Raw genomic sequence first — 21,054 nt, forward strand, 5'->3', positions numbered from 1 at the left:
GATTCCTCCCCGGGCGAGAGCTCCCCACGGTGATATGCGTATTAGTATCCATCAAATTTTTTTTCATAAGTATATTCATTTTTTCCTTTTTGCCTGTCAAGTTGAATGCAAACTTGCACTTTGTTGCAGGTGGGTATGTGGTGGTGCAAGAAAAATTTGCCTTCTATTTGTTTAGATCATAGTTATCAGAATCGAACCGGTGAAGTTACTGGGTCACTGGGTTACTGGTTCAACCGGTGGGTCACTGGTCGAACCGGTTAACCCGGTATAATTAAATAATTATGTAAAATTTAATTATTTTTTATTATAAGTACTTTTATTTTATTTTTATAAAAATAATTATCATTTTTAAATTTTAGTACTTTATTAATTAATTTATATTTATTGTATTATTATATTATTATAAATAAAAACTTACATACAGTTAATTTTCATGTGAAGTTGATATTTAAAAATAGTTAGATATTTGACAAGTTTAACTAAATATCATCTAATGATTTTCAACTATCAACTTCATATGAAGGCAACTGCAAGTGAGTCTTTACCTATTATTATATACTACAAGTATTTATTAAAAAAATAATATTAATAGATATCATATAATCATGAAAAAAAATTTTCTGATTAATAATTTTTTTGTTTATCTTTTTAATATATATATTGTAATAAAATTTATAGTTAAATAAAATATAATTGATTTAAAAATGAGAGACTTTAAATTAAAATTAATTGAATATAAGTATAATAAAAAGTTACTATATGTATTATAATTTGGATATATATTACTAAGAAGTATTGTAGCTTGGTGGCATAAATGTCCTTCTTGCAACTTTGGTGTAAGGAGTTCAAACCCCATTGCAACCTTGGTGGCATAAATGTCCTTCTTGGAGAGCATGGTGAATTTGCAGAGCCATTTTGAAAAATTTTCCAATTTAACCGGTTTATTCCAGTTCTCAACCTTAAACGATTCTATCCTTGGACCGGATCGATATAGGATTTAATTTTTCGGTTGAACCGGTCGATCCGGTCCGATTCTGATAACTATGGTTTAGATAGTACAGAAATTTGCTTAAAAACTGCCCACAAGTCAAGACATGTCTCGTGTCTCTATTTTAAAGTATACAAGTTATCTTAGAATTTGTCTCGACACAGGGACAACATGAAGCTTTTGTCAAGACATGCATTTGTCCCCACCATTTTTTTATCCACCTCTGTTTTTTATGACAAGAACCAAATGCTACTTAAATATAAGTCTGGTTTATAAAGGGGTTAGTAAAAGCTCTACAGTGCCTGTTAGTGTTATCCTTCTAATAAATCAAGGATAAGTGCAAAGTTTTGTATAGTATTTGGTTTGATCCTTAGCGATCAAAATAATTTTTTTATTTTATTTTGTCCCTTTTTTTAAATCAATTTCAAAAAATTTGACAGTTTCATGATCCGCAAAGATGGATGAGAGAGCGAGCGCCGCCATATTTATCCAAGGCTACATTTGCTGCTTCCAAGGTTTTTGTCATTACTAACCTTTCTAGCTGATTTATTATGACTTATTTGGATGCTGAGAATGTGATCAAATTAATAACAAGAATTAGAATGCACTGTTGCTGTTAGAAACAAATTAAAGTTGGTTAAATTTCACTCATTCAACCTTTTAAATTTGAGTTGTTTGAGGCTTAGTGATTCTCAACTATTTTGAAGTGTTGTGTATCTTTGGTGAATATTATAAATCATGGCAAACAAAACTTTCAACTTCAGTGTTCTGACTCCTTTTTTTACAGTTGAATGATTCAAGATGGGATTCAGATTATGAGAAACTGTGAAAGCCTCCACCAAATCATGGCTTTCTGCCCTGCACTAAGCCTACTCCTAACTATACAAGTAAGAATTCTAAATTTTTGTTGCAACTTTTCAAGTATAATTTTCTTTGGTAACTCCTTCACAAGTTGAATGTTTATCCAGCTTATCCTGAATAGCGAGGTTACAAATGGAGGTCTCAACCAAATGCATACCGGGGTCTGATTTCTATCTCGAGTTTGCTCTCGTATACAAATATTTGATATTTGATTGTATATAAAGTCTATATCCATTGTTTTGGACTAGTTTTTAAATTTTAATGTTAAAAGTTTGTTTCCTTCGCTGTAGATATGTGATATGGTAGCTGTAGCTCGCACCATAAACGCCACTCATGTAATTCCGGAACTTGACAAGAAATCATTTTGGCAGGACGATAGGTAGCTGATCAACTTCTATTATGTTTCAGTTAAAAGTTCTCTCTATTTTTTGGATTCTGTTTATAATTAGATTTTATAGTCCCTTTTTTGTTTGCAATTTTTCTGATATCTTTGATGAAGAGTGGTTCATTAATTCTTTAGCTAATGATGTAAAAATCATTAAGAAGCTACCTAAAAATCTAGTTCATACCACCAAAATGGAATGTGTTTAGTTTAGCATTTAGAGTATTAAAATAAAGCTCGTTTAGTTTTTTTTGAAAGCTTTACTTTTTCGTTAGATGTTTTTTTTTTTCACTAAACGTAAACTTTATTCTACTCTTTAACCTATGTTTACGGAAAGCTACCATTTCTAATTTTTGCGTTCAACTTTTCACATTGAACTGAAATTTATTTCTATGTATTAACTGTGTTCTTTGTTATTTATACGATGAATTTTGTTGTTTTTTTATAATATTGTTTCTCCAATATTCTCTCATGCATATTATTATTTTTTATAAAATTCTTATTATTTTTTGTTTATATAAATTTTTTTACTGTTATTTTTATTTTTTTATATGGAATATTTTTTTTACTTTGAATTATGATTCTATTAATTCCATTAGAGTATTAAAGAGTACTCAAAATACTAAAAAAATATTAAAATTTATTTAAATATCTAAAATGAAATTATAAAATAACATAAAATAATTATTTAAATTCATGTCATTTTCTATAATTTTTCATCTGAAAGTGATTTTAAATAATATAATTCAAACAATATTTAGTTTAATATACTCCATTTTAAATAAAAATTACCAAACATAAACCACGCTAACTTATTTTTAATCAAAATTAATTTTGCAAAATCAATTTTATACAAACTTTCGTCCGTTTATAAACGGTAATCCAAACACACACATGGTGATCCAATTCAAAAGCTGGTCTGGTATGGATTACTATGAAAATGAGATTGCTTCCATGTGAGATCTTTACAAAGTATGTATTGGTTTAAATCTATTGATATTTACTACTTAAAATTTATGTGAATATTTTACTTACCTTAATTCCTAATATATTGTGCAATCAACCTGTTATTGACAAATTCATTAGGTTATTCGGAACTTCCAAAACTGATTCTCGGTGGGCAAATAACAAACTACCTTCGGATATTCAGAAGTTTCGTTGCCGAACTTGTTTTGAAGCTCTTCGTTTCTCTTCTCGAATTGAACAAATGGGAAAGGTATATAAGTAGATCCTAAACTCCAGTTGACTTTTATGTTGCTCTGTCCATTTCTTTAAAATAGTTTTTCTGCTTATTTGTAGATTTTGGTGGAGAGGATAAGATCATTTGGTCATTATATTTAGGCTATGAGAAGGACATGATTGCATTTAGTGTTGGCTAGTTGAACATATCATTTATCTACAGCGAAGCTGAATGGTATGGATTCCTCAAAATGATTATATAATATTATATAAATCTCATGTCTTTCTATGATTCGTGATGTTTGAAGAAATTTGTAGAAAGCGCACTGCATATTGGAAGAGGAAGTACATTGATCCTATTGAAGAAAGGTCAAAAGGACTTTGCCCCTTTAACTCCAAAAGATGTTGGAATTTTTATTACTGCTCTAGGATACCCTTCAAGTACTCCAATATACATTTCTACTGGGAAAATATAGTGTGATGAGTCGCATATGACTGAACAAGGTAAAGAATTATAATACTATGTTGCTCTATGGTTGTGATATATGAAGTTTAGAGAGGTTTTACAGTTTTAATATATTTATCGTGGTTTTTTCAGTCATGGAAGGTCAATTTCTCCAGATAAATAAGGTTGTGTCTTCACTAGCAGATCATATTTTGCATTTTTGCAATTGATGTTACCCTATCTAGTTCATCCATGACAATTCCCTTCTGATTATGATCATTGCTTTTATCAGGAAAGTTGTTGTTAGTCTCTTTGATAAACTAACAAATGAAAAAATGACTGAGGGGATAAATATATCAAATAAAATTATTGATCTTCACAAAAAAAAAAGTATAAGCGAATCAAACATACTTAAAGTAATCTTATTTATGGTTCTTTCAGTTGTTAGATAAGTTCCTCGTATGATTTTATGATTTTTTGTTTTAGTACTCATCATTGTAAAATCTACTCTTCTATTTCCCCCACTTTTTATTGCCATACATTATTGTTTTCAACATACCATTATTGTTGTGATAGGTAATACTTGAAAATTTCCTCTATGGTTTTAAATTTCTCAATGGGCATTTATTGGTTTTGATCCCATCCGCTTAAGCTTGGCATCTATTGAGTTCATCAGTTTGTGATTAAGATAAAAACTAGTAGATCTCAAGACTCATTGGTAAGAAGTCTCCAACTTGGGGTTAGGTGGGAATATTATCAGCTTGTCATCTATGTTGTCTAGCATCTATAAGGAATTGTCTTTAACTTTTCAGCGCATGACAAATGAGTCATGACTCTATCTCACACGATGTTTGTTTGAGCGTTATTAAGTTAATTAAAAAAAAATTTATTTTTTAGCATATTTAATAAATTTTTAGTAGTAAAAAAATACTAAAAAAATAAAAAATATATTTAAAAAGTTATAAATTATATTTTTTACATAATAAATAAAACATAAAAAATTTTTTATATTGTTTTAATGCCAAAATTTTAAATATAATTAATAAATAAAAATATTTTTTATGATATCTAAAAATAAAATTATTTTTATTTTTTATAAAATCTTAAAAAATAAATAATTCAAAAAAATATCTTTTTTTAAAACTCACTCAAATTAGTCTCTCAAGTTAAGATTATGATTATGACATGCTGATCAAGGGAATAATCTTTATTTATTGTGATTTTTGTTTGCTTGTTGATTGATATGGTGTTGGACAGGCAAGGCTTCTTAAGGAAGAAGAAAGGGTCCATTTCAGGAAAAAAAAAAATAAAGGGTTGGACAGGTTTCGATCTGAAGAGGCATTTTATTCAATTCTTTACCTGATTGTATATGTCAAACACCAAGTGCAAATGCTTCTCACTTTGTTAGGTAGAGTTAGATAGATACATACATGATACATCATCCTTCAAACATGTTTTAGGCGTGTGGTAGCAAAGTGTATATAATCCTTATCATTAAGGAGCAAAGATGGGAAGGGAAAGAAAATTTTGAACAAATAAAAATTAGAGCCAGATGAATACAAAATTTAGGAAGTTCTAGAATATATTGATGGTGGCATTCATTTATTCATTGATTCGTTAAGTTAAACAAATAATTTTTGGTGAGAGAGATCCTTCATTCATAATCTATATCTGCATTATGCATAATGCCGCACTCTCTCTATGATTATGAAACATGTTTTATTTGGTATATTAAATGAGTCGATATTAAATGTAGATAAATTTAGATTATTGATTCATAAATTGACTTGATTATATATAGTTGTAATTATATATTTTTTTTATAACTATTTATATGTCTATATATTATGTATTTTATATTTAAATTTATAATAACAATTTAATTTTGATACATTATTAATATAAAATATTTTACATAATCGTTTCACCATATTTATTTTTTTGAATAATCATTTATATAGTTATTTTTTTTTTATATAGTGTTACATGATTAATGTAGGTACAAAATTGTTTTATACTAACATTTTATTAAAATTAAATTCTTATAATAATATATAATTTTACACACATATATCATGTGTATGATTTATCGTTTTTATTTTTATTTGTTTTAGCTTTCAATATGATAAAATAATTATGACATTTATATTTGTTAAATATATCAGAGTGGTGTTTTTTTTTTTTTGCTATATTTATTATATTAATATTTTGATTTAAAAACTTCTTTAGTCATCTTTTTATATATAATGTTAATAGATTACTTGTATATTAAAATCAGTCATCAAAATCAACCACTAGTATAAAATACATGTCGAAATATAAATACACGTTGAAAATAAATTAAATCACATATGTATTTATATACAAATATATTAATAACTAATTTTAATGACTGATTTTAGTGTACAAATAAGTACTAAATTTGAATCCGACCGTATAATATACAACGGTAAAAGGCCGCACCCAAAATGAAGTACGAAAATAGAGGAGGCTATAATAGAGATGCATATGATCCCATCCAAGATCCAACCTTAAATATGACTCGGTATTTTATCGGAATTGTCTTTTTTACGATGTATTCTTTCGGACCATGTTTTAGGTAGATCAGATCGAATATGAAATCATGTTCCAAAACTAAAACAATATATTTTTGTAAAATTAGTAATGAAATGTGATACTTTTATGCTTTAATTAAATTTTTTATATTATATATTATTTTTGTTTCATAATAATTTATTTTGGTATAAATATTATGCAATATATGCTATTTAATATTTAAGCATAAGATTTTATTACGATTTATGAGAACACATTTTGTTTGTATTTTTTCATAATTAATTTGATGATTAAATCTATTTAACATAATTAAATATTTTTAAACTAGAATTTAATATTGTCACCTTGATTTATGTTTTTTTTTTTTTTTTGGTAAATTATCATCCATTAATAGTTAAATTAGCCCTTCAAATTTTACTCAATAGCCAAATTAATTCCAAAATTTACACTAAATCAAATTGGTCTTCCAAATCACTTCGGGAAAGGAGGAACGCAACCGATGTTGATAAATTTGGAGACTAATTTGATTTAATAAAAATTTGAAGAACGAATTTAACCAATGAGTAAAATTTGAGGATAATTTAAAAATAGCATACGATAAATAAGTAACATTAATTAAAGAACATTGATATCAACTCCCATAAATTTGTTTCTCAGTATATATGACTCATTCTAATAAGTACTACCCTCCTTGTTAATTAAACAAATCTTAATTTTCTATTTATTATATTTTATATCAATTTTAATGAGATAAAATATTGTTGTTGTGTATTATATTTTATATCAATAGTTCAGATTTTAGTATAGGATTTAAGATATTTTATGTTTTATTTTTCTTTATTTTTTAAGTTCAATAGTTAGTTAATTTTCAGAGATAGTATTGTTCTACTCCTTCCTTTCTACATTACTAATTAATATATGCATGATTTTTGCCGCCTTCTTTCCAGTTCTTCCAAAGGCTATAATGTAGGAAGTTGATTGAACTCATCTACCACCACAATCTAAAGCCGCAACAGCAAATATCCTTCAAATGATGCAAATGTCGCGATCCCTTGTATCAAGATTTTCTAGAAATAACACTACGCCCACCCATGAAGGGCCTCAAAGGCTCAGGGATAAGGATGGATCCATCTTCTTGCTGGTAATTCTCAAGCAAGCATATTATCATCCGTGGTACTGCACAAGCTGTTGCATTTAGTGTGTGAACAAACTGTGGTGGAGCCAGATTGCTTTTAGACTTTTTCGGGCTTGCAACTGGCGCTTCCAACGGGCGATACCGGATTCCCAACCTACGGCTCTGATAGTCTGTGCAATTTGATGCACTTGAAATCTGTCATAATATCATACAGGAGGTGTAAAAGAAGGCTCAGCAGATTACATAAAAAAGAAACACAATCTATATTTGCAAAGGGGAAGATAGCAAGAAGTTGATTTCCAATTCTAACTAAATACCTTAATGCTTCACTACATGTCTACATCACTAACATTTTCTTCACCAAAGAAAGCAGTTACCTTAGTGCAACCAGCCATTGTGGCTATTTAGAAAATTTCCCAATATGAAAATTGAAAAGCAGTAACCTTAGACCAAAGAGGCAAAAAATATTACGCATCATGAGCCTATCAGATAGAAAATGTATCTGCAGTACCTCGCCAAACCGTTCTAAGCCAGGCATCCAAGCCTCCACATCAAATTTACGGTAAGCAGGTGCGCCTAAATCTTCGGAAGCCATATCTAAAATTCTGCAGAAACACAGAATCATACCAAATATAGTAATCAAATCATGGTTAAAATTTAGAAAGGATGTACTTGGGCATAAGTGGTAACTCTTACTTAAAATGTAACCCAAGGGATGAGAACATGTCTTCTTCAATTTTAATAAGCTCTTCATGATAATGTTCACTGTCTTCTGGGCGGCAGAAAATAAACATTTCAACCTTGCTGAACTGGTGAACTCGATAAAGACCCCTGCTCAGTTTTAATTATAATTAGAAATTTTAGAATAAAAAGTTACTAATAATCCTTAAATTGCCTCGTCACACCCAATCAGCTCTACAATCAATTACCTTGTTGCACTGCCAGCGGCACCAGCCTCAGTACGGAAGCAATGAGAAAATGCTACATATTTCAGGGGTAACAAAGTTTCAGCAAGTATAGAATCCATATGAAGACCCCCGACAGGTATCTCTGCAGTGCCGATGAGGCATTGGTCACTATCTTCTATGGAATAAACCTGTGTAATTTTGGCATGAAATGAAACATCAAAAGAAGCTATGAACCTCAATCAGAAAAATATAAACATGAAAAATAGACTCTTGGGGGGGGGGGGGGGGGGGGGGGGGAACTCAATGGTCATTTTAAGTCTTTGCTGCATAACAAGGTTGGACCCGATTGTGATTATCATTATTACGCCAACCAAGTTGTAAGTCCCATGCTTAACAAAATACAAGAAAAAGATGAAATGACTAAAATAAACATGTTTTCTGAGAGCCTATAAACTGTCTGACTCAGTCAAATTGGTTGTCATTGCCATGACACATTTGTCATCAGCTGTTTATCTTATGTCCAATGTCATGAACTCAAACAATGCAACTGATGAGTAAGAAGCAGATTTCTGTAAAATAGACACTAACAAACCTGTGTATTGTTTCCACGAGGTTGGAAACCACATTTTTCAACAATGGAGGACCGTACAAGTTCAGGCGTTGTTAATGGAGTAAAGCCTCTCTTCATCACTTCTGAGAGTGTCCAATTCACAAGGGCCATCTCTAACAAAACTGCATCATTTTTCAAGTAGTAGAACTTTGAGCCACTGACCTGTGACACAGCATATTAGATGCATCTCACATACAACTGAAGTCTGAATATATTTATTTCTTGTTTTTCCAGATCCAAAGTTCCATGTCAATTGCAAAGTTTACAATAGAAGATAAGAAATAAACTATCATAGTAGCAACACTTGAAAGGAAGTCTTCTAACAATCGCATAGAATAACTAGTATGGAAAAAACAAAGATGGTCTTCTAAATTCATATATGGAACCACCACCCCTGGTTACTTTCCCATGAGATAATATGTAGCCTCAAAGGCATGCCTGCATTTCCCAGAAAAACAAGTATCCTAAAGTCTAAGTAAATAGATTCCAACACCTAGTCATGTCCGGTATGTACAGTTTCACCTTCACCTGTTGCAAATAATAGCTAAGGAAATGCCTTAAGTTAACCAGGGTATACCTCTGCAGCTGTGTCGAAATCGAAAAGGCAAAGTTCCTTTCCTAGTTCAAGATGATCCTTGACAGGGAAACTAAATTCTGGAGCGCTGCCAACCTAAGAATTAAGATGATCCATTAACATTTTGAGAATAATTGATGCACTAACAAGCTAAATTTTTAGGAACTGTAGTAACTAAATACCAGCTTCCTTGTCATAGAACTATCCTCTCCACCTATTGGAACATGTGGATGAGTCATGTTTGGTATCCGTTGTGCTTCGAGTTGAAGTTTGTCATTAAGCTTGAGCAGGTCTTCTTCCAAAGCAATGAGTCCTTCCTTCAAATTCTTTCCTGCATGCAAAACGCGAGTGTCTTAAGGAATTGACCTAAAAGGCAGAGCAAAGGTAGTTGGGTGCCAAGAGCACCTTCCTCAATTAGTCTTTGACGCTCAAATTGTTCCATTTTCCCTTTCATCTTGTTTGCTACTGCATTTCTTTCTCCGCGCACTCTCTCAACTTCCTGCTTTCTGGAAACCAATTAGCTGAGCAATTGGGACCAAAAAATCCTTTTTTCCTCCCCCTTCCTATGTCTTTGCATTAATCTAATTAGATGACACTATAACATGATTAAGCATGGTAAATCTTAGAAATAACAGGCATTTCAGAACACATGAATTTGGGGAAATTATTATAATGGAGAATGAAGAAATAAGAGTGACCTTTTGAAGATTAAAGAACTGGTCATAGAGTTGAAGGACGAGTTCCAAATCAACATCGGAGTTACGGTTGCGAATGTTGGCAGCAACTGCTTCCTTGTTATCCTTTATCCACTTGAAGTCTATTGCGGCCTTCCAGTGAGACCTCGCACCTTGGTCCTCGGCCTTGGTGGTTGATGGTGAAGTGGCGGGAGATGTTTGGAGGGCGGCGGAGAGAGGCTTGATGGTGCGGCGAAATGGAAGGTTCTGGAAGGAAGAAGGGTAAGAAGGGAAAGCGAGTTTGAGGCATGAGAGTGAGATGGTTGTCCCGTTCAAACAACCCATCTTCATTGAGTCTTGTGTCTAGTCAGAAGCTCCCACTCAATTTTATCCAAACAAAACGTTAGTTTTTATTTGTTGCACTGATAACAAGGAAACAGATGTGAGAAGAATCGTAAATAACGAGTTAATTATCATTAAATTTATAATTTTTATTATTTTAATTTGAGAGTGAATAAATTTTTATTTGTTTTTACTTTATTAACTTTTTTATTTTAAAAAAACTTGATTTTCAAAATAAATTCTGTCGTTAGCCTAGAGTCCTCTCAATTCTTAGCTGGTCAAATTTTTTTTTTTTAAACAAAAAAACATATAGTCAACACTTATATCATGAGTGCTAAATATAACGATTTGTATATGTATATTCGATTATTTTGTTCTGTTAATCAAATATTGGGCAAAGGACATTAGCAAGGTTGCGAGAACTAGACCAGTGGAATAACTGGTTTAATAGTTCAAAGAGTCAACCCGAGTTCAATCAGTCTAATCAAATATAAACTAAAAATATTAAAAATTTAACATATACTTTTAAATATTTAAATTCAATTATTTTTAACATGATAAAATTTAAAATTTTACAATTTCATTTAATAAATTATTCATTAAAAGTTTACAAATAACTTTAAACATCAACATTCATAACTAATAAAAATCAAAATACACATAAATGTCCAAAAAACAAAATCATGTTCTACCACCATCAGTTTATTTCAGTTTCATAAAAACTAAAAAAATAACTAAATAAATAACAACACCATGAACAAGGCAGTGCTTACTAGTTACCATAGCACCATCAACCGAAAATAAAAAATAAAAAATAAAAAATAAAAAGAAATCAGAACCAGAATCAACAACTCAAACAAAAAATCAATCTTTGTAATTTTCAAGAAATCACTGGAAAGCTTAAATAAACAAATAAGATCAAATTGCTAAACAATCAAAAGATTCAAAACTCAATAGGGGCTAGAGAATCCAATTAACGAACTTCAAACAACAAAAACCTGGAAAATAAGCAGAGAATCGAGTTTGAATCCAATATCCATAGAATTAACCCAGAATCCAACATCCATGCAATTAACTCAGAATCCATACAATTGACTCAGAAGTCAGAATATATACAACAATCATATAAAAATTAACTCAGGATATATAAAAATTAACAAAAAAAGGCAACTGAAGAACTAGTAGATGAGTGCTTACCAGAGAAGAGAAGACGGGCAGAGTCGTTCGCGTGGAAGTTATGGCCGACCAGTGGAACGGATGTGCGGCGAAGAGAAGACGGCCAAGCAGGCACGTTTGCGACGGCGAGGAAACAGGGCTGAGTAGACGTTCGCGACGTCGAGCAGCAGAAAGTTCGGCGGCAACGACGGCACCCTCGGAATCGACGACGAGTTCAGGGCGGCCGACGGCGACGAGGACAGGTCCGGGCTTGATGGCACTCTCGGGCTTGACGACGCGAGGAGGAGCAAGGAGAAACGAGCAGACCCAACACACGGTCTGTCCCCGCCGGCGGCAACAGCAAACTCTACCCGAGGAGAAGAGTTCGGCGATGGGATGGTGGCTGGGTTCGTTAGGGATAGATTTTGGGCTTTTGGCTATGAGAGAGAAAGGGGCGTGGGTGGGTCTCGGTAGTGGGGAGCTCTAATTTCTTTCTTTATATATATATATTACTAACCGGAAAAAACCTGCCGGTTCTGACGGCTCACCAATTAACCGTCAAATCGGCCGGTTTTTAAACCAATTTTTTACATAACAAACCTTCATATCAATCGAACTGGACATGTGACCGATTTTTTATTAATCCGATCAAACCAAATGATCCGATTCAATTTTCAAAACATTGGTCTTTTGAAATTTTTATGCGAAATCCTAAAAGAATTTTACTAATATCAAAACTCATAAAATAATTAAGTGTATTTGAAATAAATTAATGAAACCATTTTTATTAAGGTGAAAACTCAGGTGAAGTTGATATCTAAGAGTCATTAGATGAAAATTTAGTTAAATCAGTCAAATCATCTAACGGCTCTCAGGTATCAACTTCACGTGAAGTCGACTGCATCTGAATTTCTACCTTTTATTAATTAAAAAATGCTAGAAGACCAACAGAAATTATTTTTTGCCAGTAATTTAAGGTTGCGAAAATCAAATCGGTCAATGACTGGTTTAATGATTCAATGATCCCACCAAGGTCAAATTGTGAAGGGAGAGGGAAGGGAGAGGGAAGAAGAGGGAAGGAGATAGTGGTTTTGGTGGTTTCGTAAGAGAGGGAGTGAATATGAATGAGGGAAAAGAGGGTTCGCGTTTTGAATTTACGTCCCAGTTACCGTCGGACTTTTTCGATGGTAAAACTTTGCGGTCACCAAAATGAATTGTTTCAATAATTGGCTTTACGATCGGAAAAAATCTGTCGATAAATCCGACAGTAAAGAACGTGCCATTTTATTTTTGTTTCTCTCTAATAATTACTGTCGAAGTTGGAATCCAACAATAATTACTAAACCTTACGAATTCGACGCCATTACCGCCGGTAAATCCGACGAAAATCTCGCCGCTAACGCACGGTAAATCCGACGGAACTCAATATTTTTCTTATAGTACACATTCAACCGAAGAATGACTTTCTAAAGAAGTAAATAAAATAACAAAGGACACTACTACAGAACAACCAGAAAGACTACTGCAAGAAGCACCTACAAATATCATCAAGAAATCATTTTTTGTCACAAGCATCAAACACAATAGCATCAAGAGCACAAATACATTATCCAACAAGAAACGTGGTTGAAGAAAATAAAACAAAGAATGGAAGACCAACCTTGATGAATGATTGAATGAAGGAATGCACGTAATAGCAAAACACAACGTTCCAAAAACCTTCGAACAAGCATGAATGAAAATTTGAAGCAAAATTTAAGACAGAGAAATCTTGAAAAGAAAATGGGGTCACAGTGAATGAAAAGCCTCGAGAGAAAATGAAGTCAAGTCCCAGAAGAAAAAGCAAAAAGAAGAAGAAAAAAGGGATTGGGCTTATACATGACTAGGGGCAAATTGGAAAATTCAACTTTCCCCATTTATGACATGCACGGTTACCAAAGTAACCGTAAGGAACGTGCGAATGATTTTGAAAAGACACAATGTTTCGGATTTGCGAACACATCGAGTACCCATCTTAACTTCTTGAAAGGCAGCTTACCCGACGTGATAAATCAACACCATAATAAATTCAGTCCCGCCTCTAAATGCTGGAGTCCGATCTAATGAAGTTCGGTCTCGCATGGGCATTGTTCATACCTTGGCTCACTACTCAAGTTAGGCCCAAAGTAAGTAAAGCCCAATCAAAATATAAGGGCTTGATCGACACCTACCCAACCTTGTAGACGTCGGGCTCGACGACGCTATCCTAGCCCTATTTGCCCGAATCAGTAACTAACTCCTACAATCTCTCCTATTCATTTAAAAAGGAGATCTCAATAACCTCCTTAACAAAAGGGAGCGGTTATCCACCATCATAGATGGAACTACTCTAAAAGGTGGTTATTAACTCTATATCTACACTCATAAATCCCCACCTCCTCAAAATGAGCTCGAACGGTTTCATACTCGTGGGAGAAGATGTCGGACAAATCACCCAAAAGCGTTTGGACCTTACTTTCAAGCCAAAAAATAACCCAATTTCAAGTAACTCTCAGAACAAATCCGTTGTCCGCTATTTCAATATAGGACACTAATCAAGTGTATATTTTAACTATTAAGAGTTTTTTCTTTGTTTAAAAGAGTTAAGAATTTCTTATTATTGCTAACTAAGAAATTCATTAGTTTCATTGTATCCTGAAGGAGTATTCACTACAAGAAATTATCAGAATAGCGACCGATACTGGTGGTCGCTAAATTTAATAGCGACCAAAATTAGTAGCTAACTGTTAGCGACCAATTTTAACTAAGGCTACCAAACCCATAAGAAATGATATCGGTCGCTAACAAAATCAATCGCTAAATAGCAACCAACTTTTTTGTCGCTAAATCGATCGCGGTAGAAATCAGTCACTAAATAGTGACTAATGTGTCGGTTGCGAAATCGGTCGCTAATTAAGAATCGATTTTTTGCTTGCTAAATCAGTTTCTAATGGGAAAAAAAGAATTTAATTTTGATACACTGTTAGTGTAAAATGGTTTTACACGTGCATCTAATTACGTAATACCACATTAATAAAAATAACTATCTTTTACATTGGCTGCATGAATGATTATGCAAAAGAGCATATGTGATTGCACGACTGTGTAAAATAGTTTACACTGTCAGTGCATCAAAATTAAACTAAACTCCATTTTTTTAATAACGACCATCTTTTTGGTAACTAAATCGGTCGCTATAGTTTTGGTCGCTAAATCAGTTGTCTACAATGATTAGTTAAATTATAATTTTTTACTAAATTTCATCGATTCCATATATAATTATAATTCCAAAAAGTATTAAAATCATTAAAGATAGGTCCATTTATTCATATAAATACTAAGTAACATTTACAATGTCTACATAACTAATAAACAAAAGAGATGTTTACACTTAATTATCCAAATGACTTAATTACTAACTAATATGTTAGTCAATAACAAGAAGAAAATGTCCTTTATTCTCATAGCAATGCTGCCCTACCCTGTTGTACTCCTCCAGCAGTTTATAGATTTTGTAGAATAGTTTTAAAAATGGGTGAGAGAACAAATCAACAAATAAGCCTAGGAACATTTTGTTAAGCAATTGAAAAGATGAACTGGAAAGGAATTAAGAAACTAAAATTTTATAGCAACTATATGAGTAGCAAACAGTAGTAAAAATAAAAAAGATTAAATTAGCCATATCTTTGTCTTCTATTTATTATGATCCATCAGTAGACAAATTCTGTCTAAAATATGTGTTAGCTACTTATAAGCTATGTGCTCAAAAGATGTTTACATTTAAAATTGTGCTAATTGTAGAATAAACAATGCAACTGATAGAGAATGATATATGCAATAAAAATAGAGTAAAGTATTGTTTTTGTCTGTAATGTTTGGGGTAAGTCTCAAAGTTGTCCTTAACGTTTCAATCGTCTTATTTAAGTCCCTAACGTTTCAAATTTGACTCAATATTGTCCTGCTATTAGGGATCCGTTAACAGAATTGACGGCGGGATAAAATTGAGATGATTTTGAAACATTAGGGATTTAAATAGGACGAAAATGTTAGGGACAAAAACGATACATAAAAATAAATTTTAATTTAATTTTATCTTTCAATAATATCAATTTTTTACTGTATATAGTATTCAATTATTTTTTAATTACATCTAAGTAAATTACACTTAATCACATTACTTTTATTTTAAATAAATTTATTTTTTTATAATTTTAAAGAATTTTGATACGTTAGAGACAAAAGGTATAATTTATAAGCATAAGTTCTTTCATTTTTGTTGATTTTAACCGCTGAAGTCTTCTGACTTCACTTTCAACCTGCAAGGAGAAAACCAATCTTGTTAATTACATATTGAATAGTAGAAACTCCAACAACATTAGAGCACTAAGAATCTAGGAGAAGGGGAAGCAAAACAGAACAGAGGCTATAAATCTAAGATGAAAACTCACAGATAACAGAATCAATTGACAACATGTTAGGTTCAGTAAATTTAGATTCCACAATATTAACAAGATTATTATTATTCTCAACACACTCAATATATTTTATTGTGAATGAATTATATTAAATCAGCTATGATATAACCATATCAAAGTTAAATTGAAAGCATAACAGAAAATAAACAATAAAACAGGAAGGGTTAAGTATGATTTTGGTCCCTAAGATAGGGGTTGAAAATTTTTTTCGTCTCCAACCTTTTTTTACTTACAAAATCGTCCCTAAAATTTAACATAGTTTTAAAATTATTCTTTTGACCGAAATTTTAATTTTTATTACTAAATTACCCCTAACTGAAAAAATATAAAATAAAAAAAAAGAAAGAAAACGAGTTAAATAAAAGAAAACTGGTTGGTGGAAGGGATCATGCGTGGGGAAGAAGAAAGGGGAAGGGAAGGTGGGGAAAGGAGGCTGCCGTCGTCGTCCGGGCTCGTCGCCGCTGTTGAGCCACTATCGTTGACCGCGAAGAGAGGGATAGAGAGAGAGAGAGAGAGAGAGAGAGAGAGAGAGAGAGAGAGAGAGAGAGAGAGAGATGTGAGCTGAAGGGATTCGCATCCTCCACTTTCGCCGCTACCGCCGGTGCTTCTGGTCCTCGCCGCCGTTTCGCATCCTTGCCCTGCTTCTCGCCGCTGCTCCTCTCCAAGGTTTTGTTTTTTATTCTTCTAATTTTTTTTTGCTTCTGATTTGATCTTCTGTTTCTGATTTTAATTTTATTGTTCTTGTGCTTTTGATTTTGATTCTGATTTTGAGTTCATTGTTCTTGTGATTCTGATTTGGATTATGCGTTTGTTTCTGCTTTTCTTTTCTGCTTCAGATTCCGGTGCCTAAGACGGAGGCAATGATGATAGCGATGAGGACCATGGAGGAGACTGAGTATGATGAGGTGTTTGTTTTTGTTTCCGTTTCTATTTCTGCATTTGTTTTGCTTCTATTTTTTGCTTTTGTTTCTGTATTTGTTTCTACTTCTGTTTTCTAGAATAGGAAAAGGTATTATTGGTTCTCTAATTTTTATGTTTCTGCTTCTATTTTCTCTTTATCATTCTGCGTTTGGTTCATTGTTTCTGATGAAGAAGAAGAGGAGGAAGAAGATAAAGGTATTTTGGTCCGTAAGACGATTTTAAAATTATGTTGAACCTTAGGGACGATTTTGTAAGATAAAAAAGGTTAGGGACGAAAAAAAATTTTGCCCCCTACTTTAGGGACCAAAATTGTACTTAACCCAAATAGGAATTATGACCTTTAGCAATGTGCAATAACTAGTAACTTCCTTCTTAGCAACATTGTACTTTGCATTCGAATCATCAAATTTTCCTCCAGTAGTATTGTACCATAAAATGCATCAACCAAAGAAAATCATGGCACATTCAATCATAAAAGCAAACATCAACAGCAAAAGAACATAAAGGCACTTAGAATTATGGAAATTCAAACCAAATTGCTTGAAAGAAGTGAGAAAAAGGAATAGAGAACAAAGAATGAAAAATTGCAATGTGTACAGAGAGGAAGAACTCTTCTTGATTAGAGAAACTAACCAACTATTACTTTTGAGTGCACTTAATACCTTGAGAAAGTCAATTACAAATCTCAACTAATCCCCCAAGATAGGAGGTAAAGTTCCTATTTATACCAAACAGGTTTAACAGAATTTGTTATTCACAACAGTAAACCCTAACAATTTTTATATTGCAAACTCTATTTTTACTGCTTGGGAAGACTGATCCTCAATACCCCCCTCAAGCTCAAGGTGTGCTTTGGTATAAATCTGAGCTTGTTCCTAACCCGTTCGAAACTAGCAGCAGATAATGGCTTTGTCAAAATGTCAGCCACTTGTTCTACTCCTGGTATGTGAACCACTTGTAGAGCCTTGTTGTTCACCTTCTCTCTAACAACTTGAATGTCAAGCTGAAAGTGCTTAGTCTTGTCATGTAGTACATGATTTGATGTGAGCATAACGGTGCTCATATTGTCACAAAAAATCATTGGAATAGTTGCCAAAGGAATCTTCAACTCATCAAATAAATTTCTGACCCAAGTCACTTAAGCTTCACACGATGCTAGATTTCGAAATTCTTCCTCAGTAGAGGACCTGGTTATAGTTGGTTGCTTCCTACAAGACCAATTAACCAGATTAGTTCCCAAGTAAATGCAATAACTTGAGATAGACCTCCTATTTTCTAGATCTGCTATCTAATCTGAATCAGAAAATGTAATCCCTGCACTTATGTAGAGGTAAACCATGGTCTTTTGTCCCTTGTAGATACCTGAGTATCCTCTTCACAGCCTTCCAGTGGGCCAAAAGAAGATTATGCATGAACTGAGAGACCTTTTGAACAGTAAAGCTCAGGTCTAATCAGGTTATAGTAACATATTGTAGTGTTCCTACAACTGACCTGAAGAGCTTGGGATCCTCAAAACGTTCTGATCCAGTAGATGGTAGTTGTAAGGATGAGATAATAGGAGTTGGCATGGAAGAATCCTCACTCATCCCTAGTTTATATAGGAGATCTTTAATGTACTTGGTTTGTGAAAGGTGCAGCTGTCCAGTTTTACTTTGTTGAACCTCAATACCAAGGAAGTATGATAATTCACCAAGGTCTTTTAAAGTAAAAGGTTTGTTTAAGTTTTGAATCGTGGCATTTATTTCAAGAGAATCATTACCCATTATTATAATATCATCAACATAACAAAGAATATACATAACATAATGAGAACCATGCTTAATGAACAACGATGTATCTGATTTAGTGCTATAAAAACCAAACAGATTTAGAGTTTTGCTAAGCTTTAAGTACCACTCACGAGGGGCTTGTTTCAGACCATACAAGAACTTGTTTAACTTGCATACAATATTTTCTGAATCATGAGAAAACCCAACTGGTTGATGCATGTAAATAGTTTCTCTAAGATCACCATTAAGAAAAGCATTATTAAAATCAAATTGTCTAATAATCCAGTCTTTTGATAAAGCAATACTCAACACTAATCTGATTGTAATTGGTCTAATAACAGGGCTGAAAATTTGTTCAAAATCAAAGCCTTCAGATTGGTGGAAGCCTTGTGCCACCAATCTAGCTTTGTACTTTTGAATGAAACCATCAGGGAGTCTTTTGATGGTGTAGATCCATTTGCAGCCAATGATCTTAGCATTATCAGGTTTAGGGACAAGAGTCCAGGTTTGATTTTTAATCAACGCATTATATTCTTCTTGCATAGCATTCTTCCAGTGTGAAATGGCTAACGTAGTAGAGGGATTCTTAAGTGGCTGTTCTATAAACTTAGTCTTTCAAGAAGAGCTTCTTTGTGTTCTTCTGTGGTTAAAGGAGATCCCAGTGCAGCTAATGAATCAGCAATATTTTTTATTTGGAAAACATAATTAGTTGGGCTTTGACCTTGTTTCTTGATGGCCTTAAGTTGAGCCTTTAGCTGCTTCACTCGAAATCTTGTTGATTCAGCAAAGTAATCTTCGATCTTTATCCAAATTTGATGACTAAGTGTGCAACCAACCATTTTGTTCTTGAACATAGGATCAATAGAAGCAAGCAACCAGGATTGAAGATTATAATCATCTTGGAGACACTGTTGATAGGTAACAGATTCAAGAAAATTTTGCTGATCTTCATTGGAAGCATATTGTGGTGGAACACGATTTGAAAATAGGTGATCCTCTCTAATTTCTGACCTCTAATAGCTGCTAATGCATGCTGCTCCCAAGTCTTGTGATTCTTTTCTCCAAGTTTGTCACTAATGGGGTTGAAAAGTCTCGAATTTAATAGATGTGGTGGAAAAGAAAAATTGATTGCAAGAACATTGTTGATAGGGTTTGAATTTACAGAATTGGAGGAATTTGAATTCCTAGGATTGGAGTTAACAGATGCATCTGTCATGATTGAAGAATCCAGAAGCTCTTGATACCATATGGAAATTCAAACCAGATTGCTTGAAAGAAGTGAGAAAGAGAAACAGAGAATAAAGAACAAAAAATTGCAATGTATACAGAGAGAAAGAACTCTTCTTGATTAGAGAAACTAACCAACTATTACTTTTGAGTGCATTCAATACCTTGAAAAAGTCAATTAGAAATCTCAACTAATCCCCCAAGATAGGAGGTAAGGTTCCTATTTATACCAAACAGATTTAACAGAATTTGTTATTCACAACAGTAAACCTTAACTATTTTTATATTGCAGACTCTGTTTTTACTGCTTGGGAAGACTGATCCTCAATAAGAATAATATGAAGTGCAGTTTAGAGCATTCATAGATATTAACATAAACAAGCACAATTTTTCTGTTAGTTTTGTATATATTAACCTCAAAAAGGACAAATCAATTTTGGAGCATAACATAAGAAAACACCTATTGCAGTCGATCAAGAAATAGGAAGTTCTAAAGCAATAAAATTTAAAGAAACCCACTCTTTCCATCGAATAATTATATACATGTTAGGTTTTTACCAAAAAGACTGTTGTTGTTGTTGTTGGAAAAAAAGTTACCAGAGAAGACAGTGAGAAGAATGGATCCAAAAATTTTAATACGGAGAGGCCAAATTTTAGACTAACTTTTTTATTATATTTTTCATTCTATAAAAGTAATTTAGATATAACTTATAGTTATTGAGTTAGTTTTTTAAAAGATTTATCAAAAAATATATATATATATATATTAAAAAATGTATAAATTTTTATTTATAATTTTATTTTTAACATATCAATTATATAAAAAAAAACATTA

At 32.5% G+C, this 21,054-nt stretch overlaps 2 protein-coding genes across 9 annotated transcripts; one reads left to right on the forward strand and one right to left on the reverse strand.

Annotated features, from left to right (window-relative positions):
* The first annotated feature begins 1,414 nt into the window (after window positions 1-1,414).
* On the forward strand, window positions 1,415-3,871 carry LOC130979089 (O-fucosyltransferase 35-like). The gene is made up of 7 exons (XM_057902445.1): window positions 1,415-1,503; window positions 1,776-1,875; window positions 1,957-2,010; window positions 2,140-2,228; window positions 3,318-3,447; window positions 3,531-3,645; window positions 3,729-3,871. The coding sequence occupies exons 2-6, from the start codon at window positions 1,780-1,782 to the stop codon at window positions 3,570-3,572; spliced, it is 411 nt and encodes a 136-aa protein (XP_057758428.1). The 5' UTR covers window positions 1,415-1,503; window positions 1,776-1,779; the 3' UTR covers window positions 3,573-3,645; window positions 3,729-3,871.
* A 3,214-nt stretch (window positions 3,872-7,085) lies between these two features.
* Window positions 7,086-12,268, reverse strand: LOC130981665 (serine--tRNA ligase, chloroplastic/mitochondrial-like). 8 transcript variants are annotated; one of them, XM_057905292.1, is made up of 10 exons: window positions 11,852-12,268; window positions 10,337-10,579; window positions 10,044-10,137; window positions 9,821-9,969; window positions 9,642-9,734; window positions 9,047-9,226; window positions 8,476-8,642; window positions 8,243-8,377; window positions 8,058-8,151; window positions 7,086-7,741 (listed from the first exon to the last, which is right to left on the reverse strand). In XM_057905292.1, the coding sequence occupies exons 3-10, from the start codon at window positions 10,090-10,092 to the stop codon at window positions 7,469-7,471; spliced, it is 1,140 nt and encodes a 379-aa protein (XP_057761275.1). In that variant the 5' UTR covers window positions 10,093-10,137; window positions 10,337-10,579; window positions 11,852-12,268; the 3' UTR covers window positions 7,086-7,468. The 8 variants fall into 8 exon arrangements, with proteins under 8 accessions (XP_057761275.1, XP_057761274.1, XP_057761273.1 ...); XM_057905291.1 differs by having other exon boundaries at window positions 10,337-10,692; window positions 11,852-12,091; XM_057905290.1 differs by having other exon boundaries at window positions 10,337-10,734; window positions 11,852-12,081.
* Window positions 12,269-21,054: the final 8,786 nt, after the last annotated feature.

This window comes from Arachis stenosperma, chromosome 5, assembly GCF_014773155.1.
Source record: "Arachis stenosperma cultivar V10309 chromosome 5, arast.V10309.gnm1.PFL2, whole genome shotgun sequence".
NCBI classification, from domain to species: Eukaryota; Viridiplantae; Streptophyta; class Magnoliopsida; order Fabales; family Fabaceae; genus Arachis; species Arachis stenosperma.

What these genes read in the sequence shown, in the direction of transcription:
- LOC130979089 (XM_057902445.1), top strand. Translation starts at nt 1,780, where the DNA reads ATGATTCAAGATGGGATTCAGATTATGAGAAACTGTGAAAGCCTCCAC. An exon ending in TCAACCAAATGCATACCGGG is followed by an intron (nt 2,011 to 2,139) that starts GTCTGATTTCTA and finishes CCTTCGCTGTAG; the next exon opens with ATATGTGATATGGTAGCTGT. An exon ending in GAATTGAACAAATGGGAAAG is followed by an intron (nt 3,448 to 3,530) that starts GTATATAAGTAG and finishes GCTTATTTGTAG; the next exon opens with ATTTTGGTGGAGAGGATAAG.
- LOC130981665 (XM_057905291.1), bottom strand. Translation starts at nt 10,663, where the DNA reads ATGAAGATGGGTTGTTTGAACGGGACAACCATCTCACTCTCATGCCTC. An exon ending in GTTCTATGACAAGGAAGCTG is followed by an intron (nt 9,735 to 9,820) that starts GTATTTAGTTAC and finishes CTTAATTCTTAG; the next exon opens with GTTGGCAGCGCTCCAGAATT. An exon ending in GCCGCTGGCAGTGCAACAAG is followed by an intron (nt 8,378 to 8,475) that starts GTAATTGATTGT and finishes AAAACTGAGCAG; the next exon opens with GGGTCTTTATCGAGTTCACC.